The sequence below is a fragment of the Myotis nattereri genome, assembly GCF_964212035.1.
Source record: "Myotis nattereri genome assembly, chromosome: 1".
Taxonomy (NCBI): domain Eukaryota; kingdom Metazoa; phylum Chordata; class Mammalia; order Chiroptera; family Vespertilionidae; genus Myotis; species Myotis nattereri.
The window spans coordinates 49,615,412-49,640,758 of NC_138075.1; the positions used below are offsets into that span (position 1 = coordinate 49,615,412).

Here is a 25,347-nt window from a genome sequence, read left to right on the forward strand (position 1 = left end):
TCCAATCCGAAAGCCCCATGTACAGTACTAGCGTACTGCCTGCCACATTGTGAAATACCAGTTAGTGAACATGTAGTGAACATAGTACTGGGTATTCCGCACTGCTTTCATTTAACAGCCTAATTTAACCAGTACTCCCTCTTTTTCTTGTCGTATCATAATGTTGTCTCTTCCAATAGTTGTAAAGGACTTAAATTCCTTTTTTTTTTTTTTTTTTTAGTTCTTGAAACAGATGTATGTCCTTGTATTAGGCTTGGATGTGCTTGGAAACCCATTTGGATTACTTAGAGGTCTGTCTGAAGGAGTTGAAGCTTTGTTCTATGAACCCTTCCAGGTATTGGTCTTTTATTTATTTTGAGTATAGCTATAGGACAGTGGTTGGCAAACTCATTAGTCAGCAGAGCCAAATATCAACGGTACAACGATTGAAATTTCTTTTGAGAGCCAAATTTTTTAAACTTAAACTATATAGGTAGGTACATTGTTATTAACTTAATTAGGGCACTCCTAAAGCTTAGGAAGAGCCACACTCAAGGGGCCAAAGAGCCGCATGTGGCTCGCGAGCTGCAGTTTGCCGACCACTGCTATAGGAAAATGGATGTTCTCTTTTATTAATGACAAATAATTTGTATTTTAACTGTATTTGGGAACTGAATAATATTCAGATAACAAAAATACAACAGAAAACAACAAACTAACAAAAACTCATAGGTACAATATGGTGGTTACCAGAGGGAAAGGAGGGAGGACGGAGTTAGAAAAGGGTAAAATGAGTCAAATGGTGACAGAAGGAGACTTAACTTTGGTGGTGAACACACAGTAATGTAGTATACAGATGATTTATTATAGAATTGAACTCTTGAAACTTTTAGACTTATTAACCAGTGTCACCCCAATTAATTTAATAAAATTTAAATATGTATATCAGTATTCTATTTTTTTTATTTAAAATTACTTGAGATGACATTAAAAGATTGTTTTAGTATTAATTGAGCACTTCTGTTGTCTGGGCAATAAAGCATGCCCACATTTTCCAGTATTTAATTGTACTTGTAAGGAAGAATGCTACAGAGATTAAGACCATTTCAAGGCTGTTTCACCACTATGGAAGGAACTAATGGGGCATTAAAAGCTGACTTAGTTTTATATTCAGGTTTTGCTCTAACCTGTTCTCCTCCATTTAAAGGATCCAGGAGCCCAAAGTAGTGAAGGTTTCAGAAGGACAAAGCAGAGAGAATAAATGGAAGCACAAGGAAGCCAGTACTGTGTGGGCTCAGTCTTGTTACCACTGGGGCTTGTTTAGCATTCTTTTTTATTTTAATGTAGAAAATAACATTTACTTTTTTTCCCTTTATTGATTAAGATATTACAAATGTGTCCTTATCCCCCCAATGTCCTCTCATCCCCCCAATCCTGCCCTCACTCTCACCCCTGTTGTCCACATCCATCACTTTTATGCATGCATACAAGTTCTTTGATTGATCTCTCCCCCTCACCCCCACCCTCCCCTACCTTCCCTTTGAGTTTTGAGCATCTGATTGATGCTTCTCTGTCTCTACATCTGTTTTTGTTCATCGGTTTATGTTGTTCATTATAATCCACAAATGAGTGAGAGCATGTGATATTTATCTTTCTCTGACTGACTTATTTCACTTAGCATAATGCTCTCCAGCTCTGTCCATGCTGTTGCAAATGGTAGGAGTTCCTTCCTTTTTACAGCAGCATAGTATTCCATTGTGTAGATGTACCCAAAAAAAACACACCTTTGTTTAGCATTCTGATGGAACTTGGTGCTGAGAGGGCAGCTTCCGATTGTGACTGAGGCCAGGGGTTTACTCCTATTCAATTTTTGTCATCTTAAATGGTATGTTGAGATCAGGTGGGTTGAAAGTGTCTTCAAAAATAATAGGTGTTTCATCAATATTTGGGTTTGAGGGCAAAAGCTGTGTCATCACATGTTATGGCTCGTTACAGATTCTGTATCTTCATGGAAACCCTGAAATACTAGATTAACGGTCTTAAACTTATTTTATTTTAAATAGCAATTTTTTGTTTCTTGTTTTTGGCCAGGGTGCTGTACAAGGCCCTGAAGAATTTGCTGAGGGGTTAGTGATTGGGGTAAGAAGTCTCTTTGGACACACAGTAGGTATGTACCACATACTTATGTATATATATATATATATTTTATTATAATAATTAGTGACCCGGTGCACGGATTCATGCACATTGAAAGGAAATTAATTAGAAGGTGGCTGGCAGTGTGGGACTGGGCGAGATGGGCTGGACATGCCCTGGAACCAACCTCCCTTGGTTCCTCCCCAGCCTGCCACACCTGGGGTGGCGCCGTGGCTCGGGGCATCTGTGGAGTGAGCGAGGACCCTCTGGCAAGTGGGGTCCCTTGGCCTGGCCTGCGCGGATCGGGCTGAAACCAGCTCTCTGACATCGCCCAAGATGCCCCGGAGTGCGAGAGGGCACTCTGCAAAGTTGCTCTCGTACAGGGTATGGAATGCAAACGCAAGTGTGCAGTAAACCAGATTCGGGGCCAACAGTGTCCCAGCAACAACATAACTCAGGGCCGAAGGTGGAATCACATGGCCCCGTGAGGAATCGGGCTCCCTCCTCTCTGGTTTCGGGATGTGTCACCTGAGAACCGCCACTGCCAAGTCACCGCAACTTAGCAGCTCCTGCATTGAGCATCTGCCTCCTGGTGGTCAGTACACGTCATAGCGACCAGTCAGACGGTTGGACCCTTAGCATATTAGCCTTTTATATATCTATAATAATAAAAGCATGATATGCTAATTAGACCGGACAGCCAAACGACCTCCAGACGTCCTTCCAGACGAAGCCACAGTGGCGGGGGCCGAGGCAGAGGTGGTTAGGGGTGATTAGTCAGGCAGGCGAGCAGTTGGGGGTGATCAGGCAGGTAGGCAGAGGTGTTTAGGGGTGATCAGGCAGGCAGAATGGTTAGGGGTGATCAGGCAGGCAGGCAGGCAGGCGAGCAGTTAGGAACCAGTGGTCCTGGATTACGAGAGGGATGTCCAACGGGATTGGGCCTCAACTGGCAGTTGGACATCCCCTGAGGGGTCCCAGATTGCAAGAGGATGCAGGCCGGGCTGGGGGACACTCCCTCCCCCCCTGCATGAATTTTGTGCACTGGGCCTCTAGTATAGATTATAAAATTCATTGTTTATGAAAAACAAATTATTGTATTTTATAAAAAGATGATTTTTCTAATCCTTTTAAAAGATATGTTCTCTTCTTCTTAAATGGAAAGTAATTTAACACTGATTTGCTGGATTTTTTATGTCTTCGTAGTATAGAAGCCATGTACTTTAAATAGTTTTATTCCTCTTCTTGGTATATGGGAAACACAAAAAATAAATGTTTGCATTTTTATGTATGAGACAGAATTTTAAGCAATGGTTAGTTTAAGCAATTGCGTGCTATGTACAGTGGTAATGCTTGTTAAAGAAACAATGCAGCTTACTTCTTTGGGCCTTTTGATAGGTGGTGCAGCAGGAGTTGTATCTCGAATCACCGGTTCTGTTGGAAAAGGTTTGGCAGCAATTACATTGGACAAGGAATATCAGCAAAAAAGAAGAGAAGAGATGGGTCGACAACCTAAAGATTTTGGAGACAGCTTGGCCAGAGGAGGAAAGGGCTTCCTGCGTGTAAGTCTAATGCTGAATTCTCAAGAAGCCCTCGACTTTTATGTACACTTTAGATATGTACTCTTGGAATACTGCTTGAGAGCCGATGTCTATTAGAGTGGCAGTAGTGATACATTGTGGACTTTTCTGTTTCCTTTTTGCTCTCCTCCTCCATTATCATCATCAGATCTATCCCCGAAATTGCAGACTTAGTTTGGCACTTGGGTTGGAGTGAAAACTCTATAATGATGGCAGGTTAGCACTGGTGTGGAAGGGAAGGAATATATAAGCAGAGAAATATGGCAAATGATGATACCTGGGGGGAGGAGGAGTTTAGGTCATCATTAATGGACCATTCTGTGGAAGGGAGGTGTAGAAGTTGTGTATAAACCAGAAACTGCCATTCACTACTTCTCAGTACTTTAAAAATTATACCAGAGGCATGGATACCTGGAACAGACGGACAGACCTCAGAGGGGAGATAGGTGGCGGGGAGGGGGACTGGAAGAGATTAGTCAAGGAACATATATGTATAGCCCATGGACAGAGACAACAATGTGTGAAGGCTTGGGGGTCAGGGGGAGGGCAAGGTCTGAAGGGGATAAAGGGAGAGGAATAGGGAGCATCTTAATAGTGTCAACAGCAATAACAACAAACGCATTCCCCCAAAAAACCATTCTCTCTCACACACACACACACACACACATACACACACACGTGGTGGGGAGTTAGTGTCTAAATGATAAGTTAAAATATTAAAAAAACTTTAAGGCCAACATTACAATAAATTTTGTGACTATAGCACAATAATGAATATAAATCTAATTCATAATATACTTAGAGTTAAGCAGGTAGGCCTTTATTGGGTAGAGGGGTTAATCACATTTTCAAACAAAGAAACAAAAAATTATGCAGGTAATATATGAATATGGTTTAATTATGGATTACATATGAACATTCTCCTTATAAGTAATTATAAAAACATAACTTTTCCTTTTATATTTAATAAGTAATGAAATCATTATAGGTAAGCTCTAAGTACTCTTTGATCATCCCTCACCTCTTTGCAGGGGTATCTAATCTTTTCAATAGGGTGTATTCCCTATAGTTCTTTTTCTATATGTTTATATAACATGCAGGTAGTTTTTTGTTTTTTTTAAAATATATTTTTATTGAGTTTTTACAGAGAGGAAAGGAGAGAGGTAGAGAGTTAGAAACATCGATGAGAGAGAAACATCGACCAGCTGCCTCCTGCACACTCCCCACTGGGGATGTGCCCACAACCAAGGTACATGCCCTTGACCGGAATCGAACCCGGGACCTTTCAGTCCGCAGGCCGACGCTCTATCCACTGAGCCAAACCGGTTTCGGCAACATGCAGGTAGTTTTAATTAATGCCACTACTTGACAATTATTAGGAATGTATAAATATATTACTATTTTAATTTTAGAAATTTCAGGAAGCTATACCTGCTGTGATTGTGCCAGTGATTTGTAATGTTGTATATTGTCTCCTCAAAAATCTTTCAGGGGTCCCTTCATTATCAATTTTCCACACTTTCATTAAGTTATAAGTAATCTCATTAAAATTTATAAGTAGATATTAAGGATAATTTGGCTCAACTCACTCATTTTGCAGTTATAGAAACAGATTTAACACCCAAAACTAATACAAAATAATAATTTAATGTAAGCTGTAATTGAAAAAATAAATAAAACAAAAAATACCATATGAAATAAGAACAAAAATAATCTTTTCACCTGCTTTACTGTTCTTTCTGTTATAAAATTTTACTTCTAGAATCTGCTTTCATTTAACATTTGCTGTGACATTTTAAAAATCATAGTGTTCACCTCTATGTACATGTTGTTCACATTATCAAATAAGTACTCGTGGGTTTTTTGTTTTTTGTTTTTTTTGTTTTTTTCTAGTGTGTCTGTAGAGACCTCTAGTGGTTGATTTAAAATTAAGCACCCTCCATTCAAGTTTGTATGATTGATTTCTCTTTCAGGGAGTTGTTGGTGGAGTGACTGGAATAATAACAAAACCTATGGAAGGTAGGTTGATAATCTTTCCCTCATGTACAGGCTCTGAAGAGTTGATGCATGGTAAACATAGTAAATTTTATTGCTAATAGGTATTTGATTGGGAGAATTTCTGATTAATTTTATGTTCATAGTTCTAAATTATTGTTTAATGAATATGCTTTTCTCAGAAAGTAGAGGGGTTAAGTAGTAGACTGTAATTTAGACTTCAAATGTTATGTTCAGGAAGTTCATAAACTAGATTGCTTTGGGCCTTCAATAGCTACTAACTTATTTTTTTATCCTATTTTATAAACCACATTGCTTTACTTAGTGCAATTGGCTTCTTTATAGAAATTTATAAGCTGATTCTAAAATTTAAACAGGAATTTAAAGGATTGCAAATAGCCAAAGCGATCTTGAAAAAATAGAACAAAGTTGAGGACTTGTACCATCTAATTTAAAAATTTACTATAAAGTTACAGTAACTAAGACAGTGTGGTACTAGCATATGAATAAACATATATATGGATCAATGAAATTGAGATTCTAGAAATAAACCTTTACATTTATGGTGAATATATTTTTTAGAAGCGTGCCAAGATAATTTCATAAAGAAAAAATAGCCTTTCAACAAATGATATTGGGACAACTGGAAGTAAATATATGGAGTTTATATTTTATGACATAGCAATTCCACTCCTAGCTATATACCCTAGAGAATTTAAAACATGTTTGCCCCAAAACTTGTATATAAATATTCATGGAAACATTATTCATAGTAGCCAGACTATAATAGCAACCCAAATGTTCATCAACTAATGCATGGATAAACGAAATGTGGTATATTGATATAATGAGACATTATCCAGATGTAAAAAGAAATCAAGTACAGATGCTTCTCAACTTATGATGCAGTTATGTCCCGATAAACCAATTTGAAGTTTAAAATATCATAAGTCAAAAATGCATTTACTACTACACTGTAAAGTATTGATTGCTTACCCACATGATCACATGGCCACCTGGGAGCTGAGCCTCACTGATGCTGCCTTGCATCATGAGACAGTATCATCCGGATACTGCTAGCTCAGGAAATCGAATTAGTTTTTACCGAATGGATATTGCTCTCATACCATCGTAAAGTCAAAAATCATAATTCGAACAATTTTAAGTTGGGAACTGTCTATACAGTATAAGGTGGATGAACCTTGTAAACCTGATGTCAAGTGGGAAGGCTAAACATACCACCTATTGAATGATTCCAATTGTAGGAAGGTCCACAATAGGCAAATCCATAGAGATAGAAAAAAAAGTAGATTAGTGACTGCCTAGGTTTGACTGGTGGGAGGAAGGAGGTAAATTGCATAAGATCGGATGGGGAAGGGCCAGGGGAAATGGGGAATGACTGCTAATAGGCATAGGGTTTCTTTTTGAGATGATAAAAATTTTCTAAAATTGAATCTGGTGATGGTTACACAACTCTGAATATACTAAAAAAAATTTAATTTATACTTTAATGGGTACATTATATGGTATATTAATTATATTTCAGTAAAGTTCACACATACCATATATATATATATAATAATAATAAAAGCATAATATGCTAATTAGACTGGACGTCCTTCTGGATGACCTTCAGGACAAAGCTGGGGCTGTGAGGGCCAAGCCCCTTGCATGAATTTTGTGCATCAGGCCTCTAGTGTGTGTGTGTGTGTGTGTGTGTATTAATGTACACTGCTTGAAAATTTCCTGACGGCTGGCATAATAAAAGAAGATATTTTCTGGTCAGTTCTTAGACCTTCTAGTCACAAATACTGACTAAACTCTTGAGTCACAAGTTATAAATTTGAACATGCCTCAGGATTACCTGGAAGGTTTATTAAAACAGATTGCTGCACTGGCTGGGTTGCTAAATGATTAGAGTATTGCCTGCAGACTGAAGGGTCTGGGTTTGATTCCCAGTCAAGGGCTTGTACCTGGGTTGCAGGCCCTATTCCAGCCTTGGTCAGGGCGTGTACAAGAGGCAGCTGATTGATGTGTCTCTCACATCAATGTTTCTCTCTCTCTCTCTCTCTCTCTCTCTCTCTCTCTCTCTCTCTCTCTCTCTCTCTCTCTCTTCCCTCCCTTCCACTCTCTTTAAAACTCAATGGGGGTGTGTGGGGGGGAATATCCTTGGGTAAGGTTTAATAAAAACAGATTTCTGGGATCACTCTCAGAGTTCCTAATTCAGTAGGTCTAGGATGGGGCCTAAGTGCGCATTTTTAACACACTTTGAGAACCACTGATTATCATGTTATTAAATTTAACTTCTTCAGAAAGCCAAATTTTGGAAGCTTTTTGAGTAAGCATTTTGGCATTTCACTCAGGCTTCTGTTGTGCTCAAACTTGATTATTTTAAAATATCTTTATACATTCATTGTCTTTGGTTTTATGAAGGTGCCAAAAAGGAAGGAGCTGCTGGATTCTTTAAAGGAATTGGAAAAGGGCTTGTGGGTGCTGTGGCTGGTCCCACTGGAGGAATCATAGATATGGCCAGCAGTACCTTCCAAGGAATTCAGAGGTAATTAAGTATATACTATGTGCAAGATATGTGTCTGTGTGCTAATTGTTGCTAGGGATACATAACTAGGTAAATATTTTGCTTCCTGTATGACAGGTTCACTAGGTAGAGTGCCACCAGAAAGGAGTAAGAGGAGACATTGTTTATGCCTAAATTTCTCTTTTTTCTCAACGAATGTTTATTGATACCTACTATATGCTACACACCAAGGATACGAAGAATGGACAACCTAGTCTTTGCCTTTATTTTTTGACGTTTCTTTTCTTTCTTTCTTTTTTTTAATAGTTGGGAGAGGTTAGAGTAAGACAGACTTGGTTTTAATATTTGTTGCATTATTTGGGACAAGTTATTTAAAAGTACTCTGTTTTTATCAAATACTGATATAATATGGAGCATAGTACAGTGTTTTATCAACATATATACTTGTGTTATTTTGAAGGATTCTCACAGTTTCTTATACTTATTCTGATGCCTTATACAGGGCAGCAGAATCAACTGAGGAAGTGTCCAGACTCCGTCCCCCTCGCCTGATCCATGAAGACGGCATCATTCGCCCCTATGACAGACAGGAATCTGAGGGCTATGATTTATATGAGGTATAAGTTCTGTTCTTATGGTCATGAGTGAAATTTAATTTTAAAGATTTCTAGGATCAGAATTTCATGGGTGGTTCATGAAGTTCCTCATTCATGAACTTTTTTAGAGATTACACAAGGAACATGGTTTGTAGAGTAGAATTTGATTGCTTTATTTTAGTGTAATGTGTTAAATGGGAATAACTGGTAATTTTTTTTCTGCACAGGCGCAAAGCTTTTTTTGTACAGAAAGGATAATATTAAAAGAAGTTGTAGGCTTTATTACTATTTGTGTGATAGCTCATTTAGTTAACATTGTTAACTTTGGTTTTCTGCTTTGTAGCTAATTACTGGAATTTCACTGCTTTCTTTTATCCCAACCAAATCTACTTATTTGGACTACTCTGTAAATCCAGATTTACTTAGATAAACAGAAGCTGGAGGAGAGAAAAAAAGATTATGTACAATTATAAAAGTTTCAAGCCTTAAAAAATTTAAAGGATTTTTTTGGCTTTTAGTTTTTACTGTATTTAAATAATATAGACCTGTATAAATATACTCCAATGATTAGCTTTCCCCCAAAATAAATTTATTAATATTTTTCTACTTTCATTTTAAAATAAAATGACTCTTCATTGTTATTAGTCTATGGCTTTTATTATATGTGATTACATTTTATTTATCTGCATGCTTCTAACTTTATTTTCTTTCTTTTTCTGCCTACACAGCAAGAACTGGAAATACAGGAGTAAATGTCTCCTATACCACTACTTGATTTCATCCTTAAAAAATCAAAACAAACTGTGGTATTAATTGACTGTCTTTGATTTATTTAGGTTGAGAATCCATTTTCATGAGCTTTTTTTAAAATAAAAATCTGAACTTTTTATTGTAGTGTCTTGACTACAAATAAAAATGGTGGTATTCATGGTAATCCTATACAGGAGTAAGAGATCAATTAAAAAGATTAAATAATGCAGAAAAATCAACTCTCTTCTCCATTTAGTTGGTGAAAGACTTTAATTGAGCACACATTTTAACTATTATTTTGAAAATTTTATCTTTTCTTGTGGTATTCATGTACATTTCAGTTAAAGTCGGATAAAGGAAAATTATGTACAATATATTATGTATTCTTTGGTTTATGAGTCCTGATGATGGAATTACATAACTTTGTTTGATAAATAACCCTAAATTTACCCAGGTTATGGAAGTATTAACTGGGGCATATGTTTTAATAACTGAAGTGTCAGTTAGTTGTTCTATGTCTGTCAGTGAATTTTGAGAATGTGTTTCCTTGCTCTTTTTCCTTTTTAAAACTCTTGGTATTCTTGCTAGATAAATGGCAATCATTTTATAATTATGTACATACATTCTCAGCCTTTAGCATTTATACTTTTTAAAAATTGAATCTCCTTGTTGGTTATGCTAATTTCACAGTTATATTACTTTTAATTAATGTAAATAGAAGTTGAACATGTAATTAGGCAAATTGCTTATGTGGCACTTGAATTCATAGATTTATTTATTTTTAAAAGCTAACGCTTTTTGTTTTTAAGTCCTCCTTATCTTAATGAGAACAAAATATCATAAATGATCATTTTGAAATTAGCGCCTTCATAGTTAATTATGAGAATGAGTTATCATTCTTTTCCCCGAAATTGAAACCAAAGTATAAATTTAGATTTAATGTGTTATACATTTGAAGAGAATGAAACTGTTAGCATATAGCTGGTCACTTGGATTATATCTATTTTTGATTCATATGCTTATGATCATATAATATTTAAAATGGTGTTTCTTGATTTTTTCATTTTAATTATATTTTAAACCGTAATTAGCAAAAGAGTAAATTAAATGCTTCACATTTAAAACAAGCACTTTAAAGAAAAAAGAATGATATCCAAAGACCAGCCTAAAACTCTAGCTGACAAATTTTTCTTGTGCCTACATAATTGAGAATTGGCAAAAAAGTCCCTGCATATACAGTTTCTGTAAGAATCCGACACAATAACTAATTCAAGATGCTGTCTTTAATCATCACTAATAATTACACTTCCTTCTTAGGTAAAAGTAACTGTTCTTAATTTACCTGGATATATTGCAATTTTAATGAGACTTGATTTTTGGGAAATTGTATTAACTTGTTAAACATTTTTTAACTTACTGTTTACTTTCTGTTTGTTTAGCTTTTTATATGTTAAACTTTTCCTGGTAATGATCCGTTTTACAACTCCTTATGAATAAGCACAAAACTTCAAGAAGCTTTTTATTATTAAAGCTAAATGTAGTTATCTTGTCTGATTTATTAGTTTTTGTTAATATCAGACATCTTTTAAAGTTTTATTTGTTATTTTAGTTATTGGAAGAAATAGAGTGATTGTACATTAATAAGATGAGTTGGTAATTTTTCTCAATGAGTGACAAGTGTAGGCTGTTTCATCCCTTGCCCATCTTGCTATAATCAGTTATTTATGATGTATTTATTGATTATCTCTAGACTGTGCTGGATATACAATAGAAATAAGACTTCTGTCCTTAAGAGACTAAGTATAACATAATGTCTAAATATTAAAGAGATCTAGAGTATAAAATTATTTCCTCATAGGCTTGATTTGTTATATGGGTATATTGTAAATATTCATTTGGGAATATTTTTATTTTCTCCATTGTCTTCTTCTTCTGATTATTGCTCTGTATTATTTAATGCCCAGCTTTGAAAGTTACTAAATCATATACTGTGTTTTTATAGGATATATTTTGCTTATTCTCTATTCTGCTAGAATAATTACTATATATATATATATATATATATATATATATATACGCACACACATACATATCTATATGGCCAGATCTTATTTCATACTCATCTTGGTTCACATACATATGATCATATAATATTTAAAATGGTGTTTCTTGCTTTTTCATTTTAATTATATTTTTTCATGTTCATAGAAATATTTCATTCTTAGTTCTTGCATTACCATCTATTAAGGTAACCATGTACTGTGTGTTTGACCATTCCTAATTCTTGACATTAAAGTTGTTTCTGTTGTTTTAATAACAGTAATAATGAAACATTATTATATACACTGCTTTTTCATATCGTGTATTATTTCCTTAGACTTTACTTGAAATATAAATTGAATGCTTTTGCTAAAGATTATAAATTCCTCAAGATGCATTTTGGGAAGAGAGAATGAATATTTTATTAACTAATCTGGTATCTTGCTGCCATCAGTGACTATCTTAATCTGAATCTCAGAGTGTAGTGGATTTTAGTACTGCTTAAAAAACAAGGTTTCTATAGTATATTATGGTGATAAATTATACTTTAAAAGCTTTCAATAGTTTAAAGATAGCAATAGATTGATAACTAATGGAAGTGCATGAACGATGGAAAGTTGGTAGTATTTTTTTGTATAATGCATCTAAAATCCAAAAATTTTAACATATTTACATTCCAACATTGAAAATAAATTTACTAAATTATTATATTTATTTTCCATTCTCTCTTTATTAAATAAATTAAGTTTAGATGTTAACAGATTTTAGCTACTTCACACAGGCTTGATGTAAAACAAGTGACTGTTAAACTCCGCTTCTCTGAGATTCATTCTGAAGATGAGACCTCAGTTCTTTGAGGATCCATCTCTGTCCATAGCTTTTTATAATCGTCAAAGAATGACTGGGAACCAAGGGCCTTTAAAAAACGTGTATTTAAAATGGAAATAATAACAGATCTGCTTGTGATTGTTATTGATTACATTATCTTTTAATATTGGTGTTATATTCTTGGTTATTCTTAGTTATAAAATGTTAAGGTCTTATTTATTGGGTATATTTATGTTTTGTGTTTACATATATCTTAATTAGCTAATCTTTAATTATACGTTACAGGTAATGTCAATAATATTTCATTAACATTAGTTATAAAACATAACTGTTTGTTTTTAATGTGTTGACTAATTTAAGTAGTTTTGAGATAGTTGAAATGTAAACAAATGTATTTTAATGTGCTACTATTTATACTTGAATTATTTTATGTTTGTAATTGTTAGCAATAAATTGTAACAGCTATTTGAAGTCTTAGAATTTTTTTATGTGTTTTTATATTAAATTTTCTTCTCTCTCAGGAACATAATTTGATACATACATATACTTCTCATGCATATTTAACCTATAAAACTAAATACTCAAAACACTAAATTGATCAGTTATCTTGGAATTTTATTATGTGTATATCTACCTCTATGTAAAAGCAGTGGTTCTTAGCCTTTGAGAAGGATCACAGACATTTAAAAATATCAGATGAAAAATATGAACCATCATCTGAAAGAAGTTGCAGAACCACATTTTCAAAATTTTATGTTCTATTTTAGGTAGTTCATAGCCCTGCCAACATGTTTCCATGGACCCCAGGTTAAGAACCCCTGTAATATTAATGTCCAAGTTTTAGCATATGTTCATATTCTCATGAATGAAAATGTGTGATTATTTCTGGTAGATATTCTAAAATTTCTAAGTTATCACAGAATGAAATGTTAATTTACCAGAAGATCACTTAGTAAGCATTTAATACATATTTGTCTTTTAAGGAACAGTGGAAGTTAATTTATAAACATGTGATGAATATTTTTTTAGCCTCACATGAGAATATGTGGAATTGTGCTTTGTTCCTAATATTTTTCCTATCATTGTTATTAAAATTAGCTAATATACAATATTAAAAATACTGTTTGAATGCATGTATTATCCATATCTTGAGGGTTTTTATTTTTTTATTTATTTATTTTTTCAGAATCATGTCAAAAAGTTAGAAGGAGAGATGTATCGATATCATTGCGCTATTTCTGGAAGCAAGAGGACTGTCCTTATGATTACAAATAGGTATTAACTTCAAGTGACATCTTTCCAATTGCCAGTGATATAGATCTTAAGAATTTTGAAGACTAAAATGTTAGAGGATGTGGAGAACTATATTCCAACTGCAAAATGTTCATTGTCATAGACTCGCAAAAACACTGAGCTGAACTGAGATCATCAGTTCAGACCCTCTCATTTTGGAGTGCTGAAACTATGAGTCAGCATGGCTTAGGGGAGGGGTGGGCAAACTTTTCGACTCGAGGGCCACAATGGGTTCTTAAACTGGACCGGAGGGCCGGAACAAAAGCATGGGTGGAGTGTTTGTGTGAACTAATATAAATTCAAAGTAAACATCATTACATAAAAGGGTACGGTCTTTTTTTTTTTAGTTTTATTCATTTCAAACGGGCCGGATCCAGCCTGCGGGCCGTAGTTTGCCCACGGCTGGCTTAGGGGCTTATCCAAGTCACAAAACTACTAAAAAATAGTGTCTAGAAGTGTCTAGAATAGATTTCATAAATTCAATAGCCATATGATTGTATGTGAACTAGAGGCCTGATGCACAAAAATTCATGCAAGAGTAGGCCTTCCTTCCCCTGGCTGCCAGCACCGGCTTCCCTCCAGCACCCGCCACCTGGGCTGCTTCTCTCCTCTGGCCGCCCACAGGCACCAGGGACCCCAGCTGGCTTTCCTCAGGCTGCTCGCAGGCTCCTGGGATTCTGGCCATCTTTCCTCCTGCTCCGGCTTTGTCAGGAAGGACATCCGGAATGATGTCCAGTCTAATTAGCATATTACCCTTTTATTATTATAGATTATAAATTTACTTATGGAGGGTGAATTCATGAATCACTTTTTCTCACTAAGTTTTATTTTGGATGATAAGCATAGCTTTTTTAAAGGATAACTATTTCTGTAGTTTTATTCCATTTTTTTCTAAGTGTTTTGGGAGTTGTAGATAATTTTTCCAAGTAAAAGAACTTTGAACTACTGTTTATTTTCTCTATGTCACTTATTCCAAAATGATAATATGATAATTATAGATTAATAATTTTCAAAACTTTCTAAGTTATGTAATTTTGTAGGACTAAGGCAAAGTACTTACCGTAAGCAAAATCTGCATTAGGTTTCTTACTAATGCATTTAAATATATTTGATTGGGAAGGAGAGAAAGTAAAGCTAAAATGATAGGATTTAGACTTAAACCTACAAGTTTTTTAAAAAAATAGTTCATGGATTTTTAGAGAGAGAGAGAGAGACTTCCATGTGAAAAACACAACATTGATCTGCCTCTTGCACGCCCCCACTGGGGATCAAGCCAGCATGTGCCCTTGACTGGGAATTGAACCTCAGCCTCCTAGTGTAGGAGATGATACCCAACCCACCGTGCCACACCAGCCAGGGCTCTACAAGCCTTTTTAGAAAGAGAATCAGTCGTCTGATTTGCCCATTAAGAAATTAAAATACTCACAATATTTTCAAAATATTCAAAATATTCACAATCTAAGAAGCAGTTTTATTATAAATAAATAATCATTTATTTTTTATGCTTAAAATTTTATATTACATCCATTAGACTAGACCAAAAACAATGTTTATTTGTATTGTGTATTGTACTTAGCTGCAGTAGCAGTGTGTTAATTCATTTTAAAATTGTGTATCAACACTGGGCAGTGGAAATGTTAAATTTTTGTTTTTTGTTTGGTAATACTTAATATTTGTTTGATTACGCATTTTATGGGAATAGTGCTGTATACATTATTAATACACTAGAGGTCCGATGCATGGAATTCATGCAAGAGTAGGCCTTCCTTCCCCTGGCTGCCGGCACCAGCTTCCCTCTGGTCCAATTAGCATATTATGCTTTTATTATTATTATAGATTAAGCTTTTGGTTTTTCTTCAAGTAAATTGAAAAATCATGATAATTTTAAATGCAGTCTCTCTCAGAGTTTTTCAGAAGACAATCAGAAAAATAACATTCCTGACCAGGACCATGACATAGTCTCCTGGTAGTAGACTCTGACAGAAATTTCTTTGATTCAGGTGGTTGTCAATATTTTGATCTGTTTGATTTTTAATGTTGTACTTAAAATAGCATTGCTACCAAAATCAGCATTTAAAAATAACGCAAGTTTTATTAAGCTGAATTTTTATTAAGCTAAAGTTATGCTTATTCATTGTAAATAATATAGATCAGGAGTCAACCCAATTTCCTTAAAGGGCCAGTACTAAGAATTTAGGCTTCAAAAGCCATCTCATGTTTCCGGTCTATATTAAACTCTGCCCTTGTAGTGGGAAAACAGCCAGGAACAATAGGTAATGAACAGGGTGGCTGTGGCTGTGTTCCAGTAAAATTTATTTACTAAAACAGGCCATGCACTGGATTTGGCTTAGAGGCCATAGTTTGCCCACTCCTGATATAGAAAATAATTAAGAAAATGAAAATAACTAAAGCTGCGGTTAGCCTCGGACAGAGCTGGTTTGTACTTTTTGTCCCAATGTAATTATTAGTGGCTATCCCTTTCATTCTGAAAAATGTCCTGATTTCAATGATAACCAGTAAAAATAACCTTTAGCAGCGGTCCCTTCATCCAGAAATACTAGCTGGTATATCAGATTTTTGTAGTATATGTATTTTATAAAAACTATGTATAAAAAAACTGCACCATATACATTTAATTAACCTAGGTTTTTCACCTAAAAGTATATTTGTGATCATCTTGCCAAACCATTAAATATTCTGTGACAACATGATATTTAATGAGTATATAATATGGTATTTATGGATATACTATAACTTATTCAAATGCTGCCTATTTGACATTTGATTTTCTCTTTCCCAATATTGTATTATTATGAACACATCTTTGCAGCTAAGTATTTTTTCTATAATTATTTCTTTCAGATAAATTGTTATCAGTGGGATTGTTGATTTAAAAGTTGTGAAGACTTTTGATGCTATTTCTATTTATTGCCAAGTTATTTTATCAGAAAGGCTGTGTCAGTTTTTTTACATACAACTAATAGTACCTGGGGGTATCCTTTCTCTTACGTTTTGCAAGATGAGATGTTATTTAAACTTTTCTGTTTTTGCTAATTTAATGGGTAGAAAATAATGAGTATGAATATTGTAAAACATTCATCCTTCCATTTGTATTTTATATCCTGTGAATTGCTTGAATTGCTTATTCATATCCTTTACTCGTTTTTCATTATGTTAGTCTTTTTCTTACTGAATTTAAAAAGAATTATACAAATTAATGATATTAGCCCCTTTTACCCAATATATCATTAACATTTTGATGAGTTTTTCAATACATAGGACTTTTAATTTTTCTATATTGAAATTCATCCAAAATTTTGTCTTGATATTTTTTAATCAGTTAATAGAAATAAAATATGAGTTCTCCTGACCTAAATTTATTAGCCTGCAGTTCCACTAGTTGGTCCTAACTCCTACATAATATTTTATTTTAGTAATCTTCATTAGGAAATTGTTCTCTGAGCAGACTTTTTCTTTTAAACCATCTGTCTTAGTCTGTTTGGACTGCTATTCCCAAAATACCAGAAACAGGTGGCTTAACAACAGATTGTTATTTCTCACAGTTCTGGAGGCTGGGAGGTCCAAGATCACGGTGCTGTCTGTGTCTGGTGAGGGCCCACTTCCTGGTTCCTAAATGGTTCTTCCCACCGTGTCCTCATGTGGTAGAAGGTGCAAGGGCGTTTTCTCAGGCCTTTTTTATAAGGGCACTAATTCCATTCATGAGGGCTTTACCCTCATGACCTGATCATCTTGGAATTCTCTCTACATCAGAGATTGTGGTTGTCCTGATAGGAAGTGATGAGGGACAAAACTAAAAGAATGAGGATGGATACAGAGGGGCACCCTGACTGGACCAGGGCTTGGTGACTGAGTGAACGTGGAGGAGAAGGGAACGCAAGATAACTTTGTGGTTTGGGGCTTGAATAGCAAGAGTGTGGGTATTACCATTTACAGTAATTTGAGTGAAACAATGATTTTTAAAATTTTGTCTGAATTGACTGACTTCGATGTGGCTTTGAGATGTCAAAGTATAGATGCCTCAGTAGCAGAGACACAGATATAGACCCTTGATTTTGGATAAAGATTTGGAATTGAGATCTTGGACCCTGAGGTGTGGTAAACACAGAGAAGGAAAATAAAGGAGATTTAAGGTGGAAGAAGAACAATAATATTATTGGTGTGATCAAGAGAAGGGAGAGTTTTGAGAGGGTTGGAATGGTGAATTGCATTTGACACAGTGATTTGTAATGGGTATCTTTGAGTTTGAACTCCATCATCTGATCTCTACTAGGGCAGGAGGAAGGGGGAGTGGAACCCATTTCCTAGAGACTGTTTGGAATGTATTGGAGGTTGTCCTAGTGATTGGAGAGCGTTTAGTAGGCTGGGACTAGGGGTGCCGAACTCCCTACAGTGCACAAGACAATCCCAAACAAGCCCAAAATTTTACTAGCACCTCTGCTGAGAACTGTGGTGCCACGGGAATATTTTGGTTCCCATACTCCATTGGTCACCAAGTTCATAGGACAGTCTACCTTATAAATACCTAGAATTGAGCCCCCCCCCCCCCCCTTCTCACAGCCACTGCTTTAATTGAGGCTCTCACTATTTCCTGATTGGATTATTAACATAACTTCCTACCTTGATTATCTACCCCACCTCTCCTCCATGACCACTAGAGCTGACTCTGAAGTAAGGAATTATATCATGTCACTTCCCATTGCCTGTAAGTTAAAGTCAAAATTTCTTAAAATGGAAAAAACAATCCCCTCCAGATCTGTCACTAAGCAAATTCTCTCACCTCTGTATATCTCTGGTGCTCTAGCTAGTCCCCCACATTCCTCGGATAAACCTCCCTTTTTTGTAGCGCTGTGTATGTCAGTGCCCAGGTCCCTTTGTCTGGGCTTGAATTTCCCTTTCCCACCTAGAAACCTCTTTGCTTTGAGAATCAGCTCTTAGCGCCACCTACTTTACCAGCACAATCAGGTCTTCTCTCTGTGCGTCAGAATTTTTCTGCACACTCTGCTGTCTCACTCACCTGTTTTATTTATTTACATGTTTGTTTCCCCTCTAGCCTCCCGAGTTCCTCTCAAGCAGAAACCCTATCCTTTTTGTTTCTCTGGCACCCTAGCTACTGTAGAATTAACAGTTCTACTTTCCTAGTTTTGCTTTCTGTTAGAGACCCTTTAGAGCCAAGTGTAGTTATATTGGTAATTAATCTGAATCACACACTGGGAAATCAGTGTGTATACACTTTAACAATTGTTATTTTTTTATTGCAATTGAGTAAAATGGGATACTTACTCTGTGATATAGTACATTAGTGTTAAAGTATTCAAGCCTGATATTTATTAGTAGGCCTAACATGAATCTTTGCTGACATTTAAGGTTTGTGACATTTCCTGCACATTCTTTCTTGACTGGAAGGCATAAATGATTGACAGTAAAGAGGAATTAATAATTTTCCAAGTAAGACATTTTCAGGAGCTTCTGCCTTTATTGCTTGCCAGATGAGAGTACAACCTGTTTCTGTGTGTTTAAAAGATGATTTCAGTTTTTTGCTCAGTTTTAAAAAAAATGACACTTTTGTAAATTTTGCAAGATTAGCAGAAGCAAAATTTTTGAAAGTCTGCTTTGTTAATTGGTAGGTGCCATATTTGCTCTTTATCTAGACTTTTTATGTGAAGCATACTATTTTTAATGCCAAGTTATATTGTTTACTGAGTACTACTACCTGTTCCATCCAGCAGAGTAAAATATTAGCAAAAATCATTAACAATCTTTATCTTATATTTTTGTTTCCTTTTGCAAAATAGGCGAGTGGTGTGTATAAAGGAGGTTGAAATTCTTGGCCTTATGTGCATAGACTGGCAGTGTCTATTTGAAGATTTTGTATTTCCTCCTAGTATCAACGGAAACCTGCTAACCATTTCAGTTAAGGTAAGAAAACTTGAGTCACATTTTTAGAGCCAAGAATTTGTTAAATGAGCGGAAACCAATCTTTTTTTTTTTTTTTAAGTTAACACAAAATATTTGAAGGATTGTTGTTGGTTGAAATGTAAGAAAAGGTATAATTGATTTATTGATATACTGTACACTATTTTCTGGCAATCCTTGATTGTGTGGAGTGAAATATCAATTCTATCTACTGAGAATTCTAGGGTGCTGATACTTCCTCTTTGGGGAGAATGATGCATTAGTAAATAAAAGGTCTTTTTAATTTCATATGAATATCTGTTTTGCTCTAATCTCAGGTACTTCTGGAAAGATTCCATTTTTTAGGCATTTAGGAGGTTATTATAAATATAATGCCTAAAACACCCATGTTTTATGATATTTGGCATTTTTAGAATACTAAACAATTAAAGTATAGAATAATATTTTCAAGTATTTCCTCCCCATCATTTTCTAAGGGATAACTTTAATTATATAGCAGGTAATTAACAAAAGTGATAGCCCATCTTTTGCTTAGTTCTCAGACTCACTTTACTTTGAAATATATATATTTTGTTATATATGATGTATTATAAATTTATTTTAACCTCTTTACAAGAAACTAAAAATTGTCACTCCAAAGATGGTGTTTTTCCTGAACAGTAACGATGTTATCTCTATTACTGAATCTATCTGAAAAACATTTATCATAAAATTTAATAGTTAGAGATGCAAGTACTATTATTTTTTAATTTATGTTTTCTTTCATAGAAGTTTACAAATGAAAGAAACTACTATGAAACTATAGTATTTGGTATTCCAGCCTTCCCTCCTTGTAGAGTGTCAAAATGTAAAGTGCCTTAGTAAATGAGATGTAGTTTTCAAGCTAGGAAAGAATGTGTCACTGTGCAGATATATTACAGTTTCCTTGTTTATCACTTCCCTTTCACATCAGTGGTGAGAATCAGCCCAATGTATTTTGCATTATATAAGAATTTTATCTATCAGCTACGGAAATGAAGGTTTTTTGATTTGTCAGATGTGATGGTAAATATCATAGCTTGCAAAAAGTCATTATTTTATACAGATAGATGCATACTCCTCCAATTTCATAAATTCTAACTCACAGATGGAACCACTGTTCTTGTACCAAAATGACTTATTTTTTATTCTACCTGACTATGTGTATTTTATATGGTTATAAAATACAATTGACATTTAAGCATCCAATTAAAGGTTATGAATGTTTTCTTCTTCTCCAAAATAATCTTTTCTGTCATTCTTTCTTTTAAAATAGGATCAGAGTATGTTCCACAAAAAAGATAGTGCCAATCAATCCTGCCTCCGGAAAATTTACCTGCTGGATACCACCACAGCAGAGGTAAACAACTTATTTCAAAGAACATCCCCTCAGTTTTTTAGCTGAAAGGTATTTTAAAAAATAGATTATAGTTACCAATACCCATTATTTCTGCCAAAAGATCTTCCAGTTATGTTCGGATGGATATATGAGCTTAAAATAACATACTGGGCTCAGTATGCCGGAAGAGGCTGACCTTGCGTTACACGTGTGGCATATCTTGTCCTTGGCTCTTGAACCTGTGTGGAAGGCTCCAGCTCTTGCGTTTGCACCTTTCTCTTCCACCAAATTAGCTTGCACTTCTCTTTACCATTTATCATAAATACTTTATTTTGCAGAGAGCATGTCATGCCATTGAGGATGCACAGTCCATGAGACACCAGCAAAACTTGAGGAAACAGTCATCACTGAAACTTCTCAGGCCCTAAGTACCTTGTAATCACAGATCCTAGGGCTGCTCCTGGGAGAAAATCAGTCATGTCTGTGAAGCACCCTTCTTTATCTTACCAAAGAGAACATTTTAAGCAATCCTTTCGTTGTAGATTTTTTTTTTCTAGAATAGCTGGATACTTGGTTTTCCATGTTTTTTTCCTTTGGTTTTGACTCTAATTTTGTAGCCATGTGTATGTTAATAATCCACTCTACAGTGCCACGAAATGGGTCAGACCCTTAAAGAAATATCACTTCTGAGTGAAATTTCCATTAATGTTAATATTGTGAATCAAATGATAATAGACTTGTTTGTAAATAAAGCCTTTACTTGAGAATAAGAAAGGAGCTCAGATTCAAATTGTTATTTGAGAGGTTTTGGACAAACCTTTGGACAAATATTGGATACTTTGTTCAGTAACTGAACTAACATTTTTGGTAAATGCGGCAATTGACTGAAGAGAAGCCACTAAAGGGAGACATGATGTTTCCTTTTTTTTTTTCCTCATGAAAAACATTGTTCTCCTAATAAAAATGTCTTGGTTTGGTGCTTATTTTCCCTCCTTGCATTATAATATAAAGACATGAAAAATCAAAACTTAAAATATCAATGCTCTGCTCTCTATAATGTACCATTTACAAAATTTTGGAAATTATTTACATGTCCTTTCAAGATGAATTTATATGGCACAACTATAATTTGCTGATACATGAAACTATTGCACTTTAAGTTTTAAAGATTTAGAAGTATGAAAAGTTTCATAGTTTTATATCTCCAGAAATTGTTTTTCATAAGTTGAAAGATTTTTAAGGGCATTATAAATGAATAGTTATAATGCATGCCTAGAAATTTATTTTAAATACTTAAAAGGAAGAATGAAAAACCTCTAGTTGCTTTATGTATAAGCAAAATAAGGCATATATAACAACCCTGGAAAATAAGTGGTAAATATGTGTTTTGAGGGAGCAGGCCTATGAGGATCGATTCAGTATACAGTATTTTTTTTGTTCTTTCTGCATCTTGCTTATGCTGATTAAAGATATACTGCCTACTAAAGCTTTTTAAATTCTCAAAAGTACTTAATGTCCTTGGATGAATCTTTAAATTTGCTCATGGTTTTTAAAATGGCATTTATTTCAAATCACTGAATTGATGATGAAATGAAGATATGAACACACTTGGTTTGTTCTGTTTTTGTTGGTATATGGTAATGTTTTTACTACCTTTATTCATGTTTTTTTAAAAACTGGCCTTAAAACGCTGAAAAATTTTTTCTAGTTATTATTTACTGCAGATTCCAAAAAAGAGGAGGTAATAACTGATTCCCTAAATATTTGACCCTTGATACAGTATGGTGATCTCTGCTGTCTTTTCAACATCTTTCTTTTTTTCTGTGAAGAAAAGTATCATTTATAAAACTTCTAGGATTAAACAGAATTCATCAGTAGCTAACTGCAGTTTAAGAAAAGGAGCGTTACAAACAGAATTTCATAGCAGGTGTGCTGTATTTTGTGTTTTACAACGGACTTAATCAGGAATCTGATATATCTATTTTTCATATGAATCATAGTTATTGAAAATGCCCTAAATATTTAAGAAATTTTATTGTACTAATGGCATGTACAAAACATTGAACTAAGGAAATATTATGAATTCCTCATCTCAAGTTGGCTTAAAAATAAATTTTCAAATATGGGTAACATTTTAATTTGGTTAATCCCATGGGACAGAAATAATTTATTAGTAAGGTATAATAATGTCTTTTGTGTTTTTAAAATGCTTTTGAGAGTTTATTATTTGCATATGAACTACTGAGAGAAATAAAACATTTGGCACATTGTTTACAAGTGTGAGTTACTGTTAAATATTCAAGTAACATTTTACGTTTCCCCTTTCCTCTTCCAATCCTATGATAGTGAGAAATTCGGTTAATAATGATGGAGGGCTCCGACAGCTGTCAGTCTGTTTTTTTGTATCTATGAGTCTGTTTCTATTTTGTTTGTTTATTTTGTTCATTAGATTCCCCATAAGCGAAATCATATGGTATTTGTCTTTCTCTGACTGAGGACGGGAGGGAGATCGGGGAGCCGGTGGGGGGAGGTAGAAAAGGGTAAAGAGGGGATAAATGGTAAGAAAGAGACTTGACTTTGGACGGTGAACACGCAATACAATAAACAGATGATGTATTATAGAAGTATACACTTAAACCTGTAAAAAATTTTATTAGCCAATTTTATTTCCTTACATATCCTTCATGATATAGTATTGCTTTCATTCATTCTGAATAATGTGTGAGGAAAACACTGTCGTCTTTTTGATGCTTTGGGTCTCAAGTGTGTTGATCTAGTGCTGCCTGTATCTATTTTTTTTAATGTTTTCATTGATTTTCAGAGAGAGAGAAAGAGAGAAAGATACAGTGATAGAAACATCAATGAGAGAGAAATGCCAATCAGCTGCCTCCTGCACACTCCCTACTGGAGATCAAGCATGTGACCTGACCAGGAATCCAACTGTGACCTCCTGGTTCATAGGTTGACACTCAGCCACCCAGCCACACCAGCCAGGCCTGTATCTGTATTTTTAACAACGCTCCATATGTGTTTCTAAGGTACAGCCAGGACTAAAAATCAATTTTCTGGACTTAAAATAATCTCTTGAAGAGCTACAAATATAAATGCCAGTTAAAGTACAGGATTGCAGTCACTGTCCAAGCTAGAAGAACTGTCTTTTTATTGGCGAGGAAACCAAAGAGTCTTAATTTACAAGCATGTCAGAATCATCTGTCCTCAAAGCCCTTTTGGCTGAGAATCCCTGCCAGACTGTCCACTGATGCTGATGAGAGTGGGCTCTGTGCTTCGTTGGCTCTGAAAGGAAGCGGAAAGCCCCTTCAGCAGAGGGAGCACGTTCCTCTCGGTAATGGTGCCTGCAGTGTAAGAATTTCGGCTTATTCTTGAATTCATGCTTGAAAGTTTCTTCAGCTACAGGTTGTACCATTCAAGTACTCAACATTGTGGGTCTCTTTGAACTGGAAAAGCCGTCAGAAAGGCTTTTTGTTTGTATTTGTACATGTACAGACCCACAACCCCTTACCAAAATTCAAATAGCTCTGAAAACCAAAAGGCTTTTCCTAAGTTTGAAACTAAAGACATCTGACAGCAAAATTTTTTTTTTTTAATTTTTATTTCAGAGAGAAAGGGAGAAGGAGAGAGATAGAAACATCAATGATGAGACTTATTGATTGGCTACCTGCTTCATGTCCCCTACTGGGGATCGAGCCCACAACCCGGGCATGTGCCCTTGACCTGGAATCGAACCCGGGACCCTTCAGTCCCCAGGCTGAGGATCTAGCCACTGAGCCAAACCAGCTAGGGCATGATAGCAAAATTTTAAACGGAGCTGACAAGAGGCTAATTGTGGTCTTTATTCTATTTGGTGTAAATGAGTTTGGCTATAGCAGAATAAATGTACGTGATTATGGGGTGCTGCCGCAGGCTTCACTGGAAGTGTACAAGCTATGTGGCATAGGAAGCGTATTGCTGTCCTAAAAATTGAGAGGATTATACTCTGAAACACATCTGGGCCCAAGAGTTTCAGGTAAGAGGTTATAGGTCTGTATCCACTCAAAATGATCAATTCATTCAAGTTGCTTCCCAAGTTTTAGAAGAATTATAAACATAGGAGAAACCCTGAGGGATTCTGCTAATGTTCCATATTACAGTATGCTGGTAAATTATTTTGATAAAGTGTTCAAAGTAATTGATGCTGACATATAGGAAACAAATGCCATATGATAGTGCATCATAAAGATTTATGGAAACGAGAAAAAAATGAAAAACAGAAGAATATAGTCATGATTTCTATCCCTCTTGTATACTAATTAAGTAAATATCTGATAA

General features: G+C 35.0%; 1 protein-coding gene across 4 annotated transcripts in view; it reads left to right on the forward strand.

Moving 5' to 3' along the window:
- The window catches only part of VPS13C (vacuolar protein sorting 13 homolog C), a 192,245-nt gene extending 170,245 nt beyond the window's left edge, over positions 1–22,000 (forward strand). For 2 of the 4 annotated variants that reach the window (XM_081094698.1, XM_081094699.1), the window contains 10 exons: positions 221–334; positions 2,071–2,146; positions 3,511–3,674; positions 5,666–5,711; positions 8,121–8,244; positions 8,726–8,840; positions 13,624–13,712; positions 19,544–19,667; positions 20,959–21,042; positions 21,360–22,000. In XM_081094698.1, the coding sequence (XP_080950824.1) occupies positions 221–334; positions 2,071–2,146; positions 3,511–3,674; positions 5,666–5,711; positions 8,121–8,244; positions 8,726–8,840; positions 13,624–13,712; positions 19,544–19,667; positions 20,959–21,042; positions 21,360–21,449 (1,026 nt within the window). In that variant the 3' untranslated portion in view covers positions 21,450–22,000. Of the gene's footprint in view, positions 1–220; positions 335–2,070; positions 2,147–3,510; positions 3,675–5,665; positions 5,712–8,120; positions 8,245–8,725; positions 8,841–9,547; positions 9,707–13,623; positions 13,713–19,543; positions 19,668–20,958; positions 21,043–21,359 lie in introns of those variants that run through there. The other 2 variants (XM_081094700.1, XM_081094701.1) reach the window with 1 other exon arrangement.
- The last annotated feature ends 3,347 nt before the right edge of the window (positions 22,001–25,347 follow it).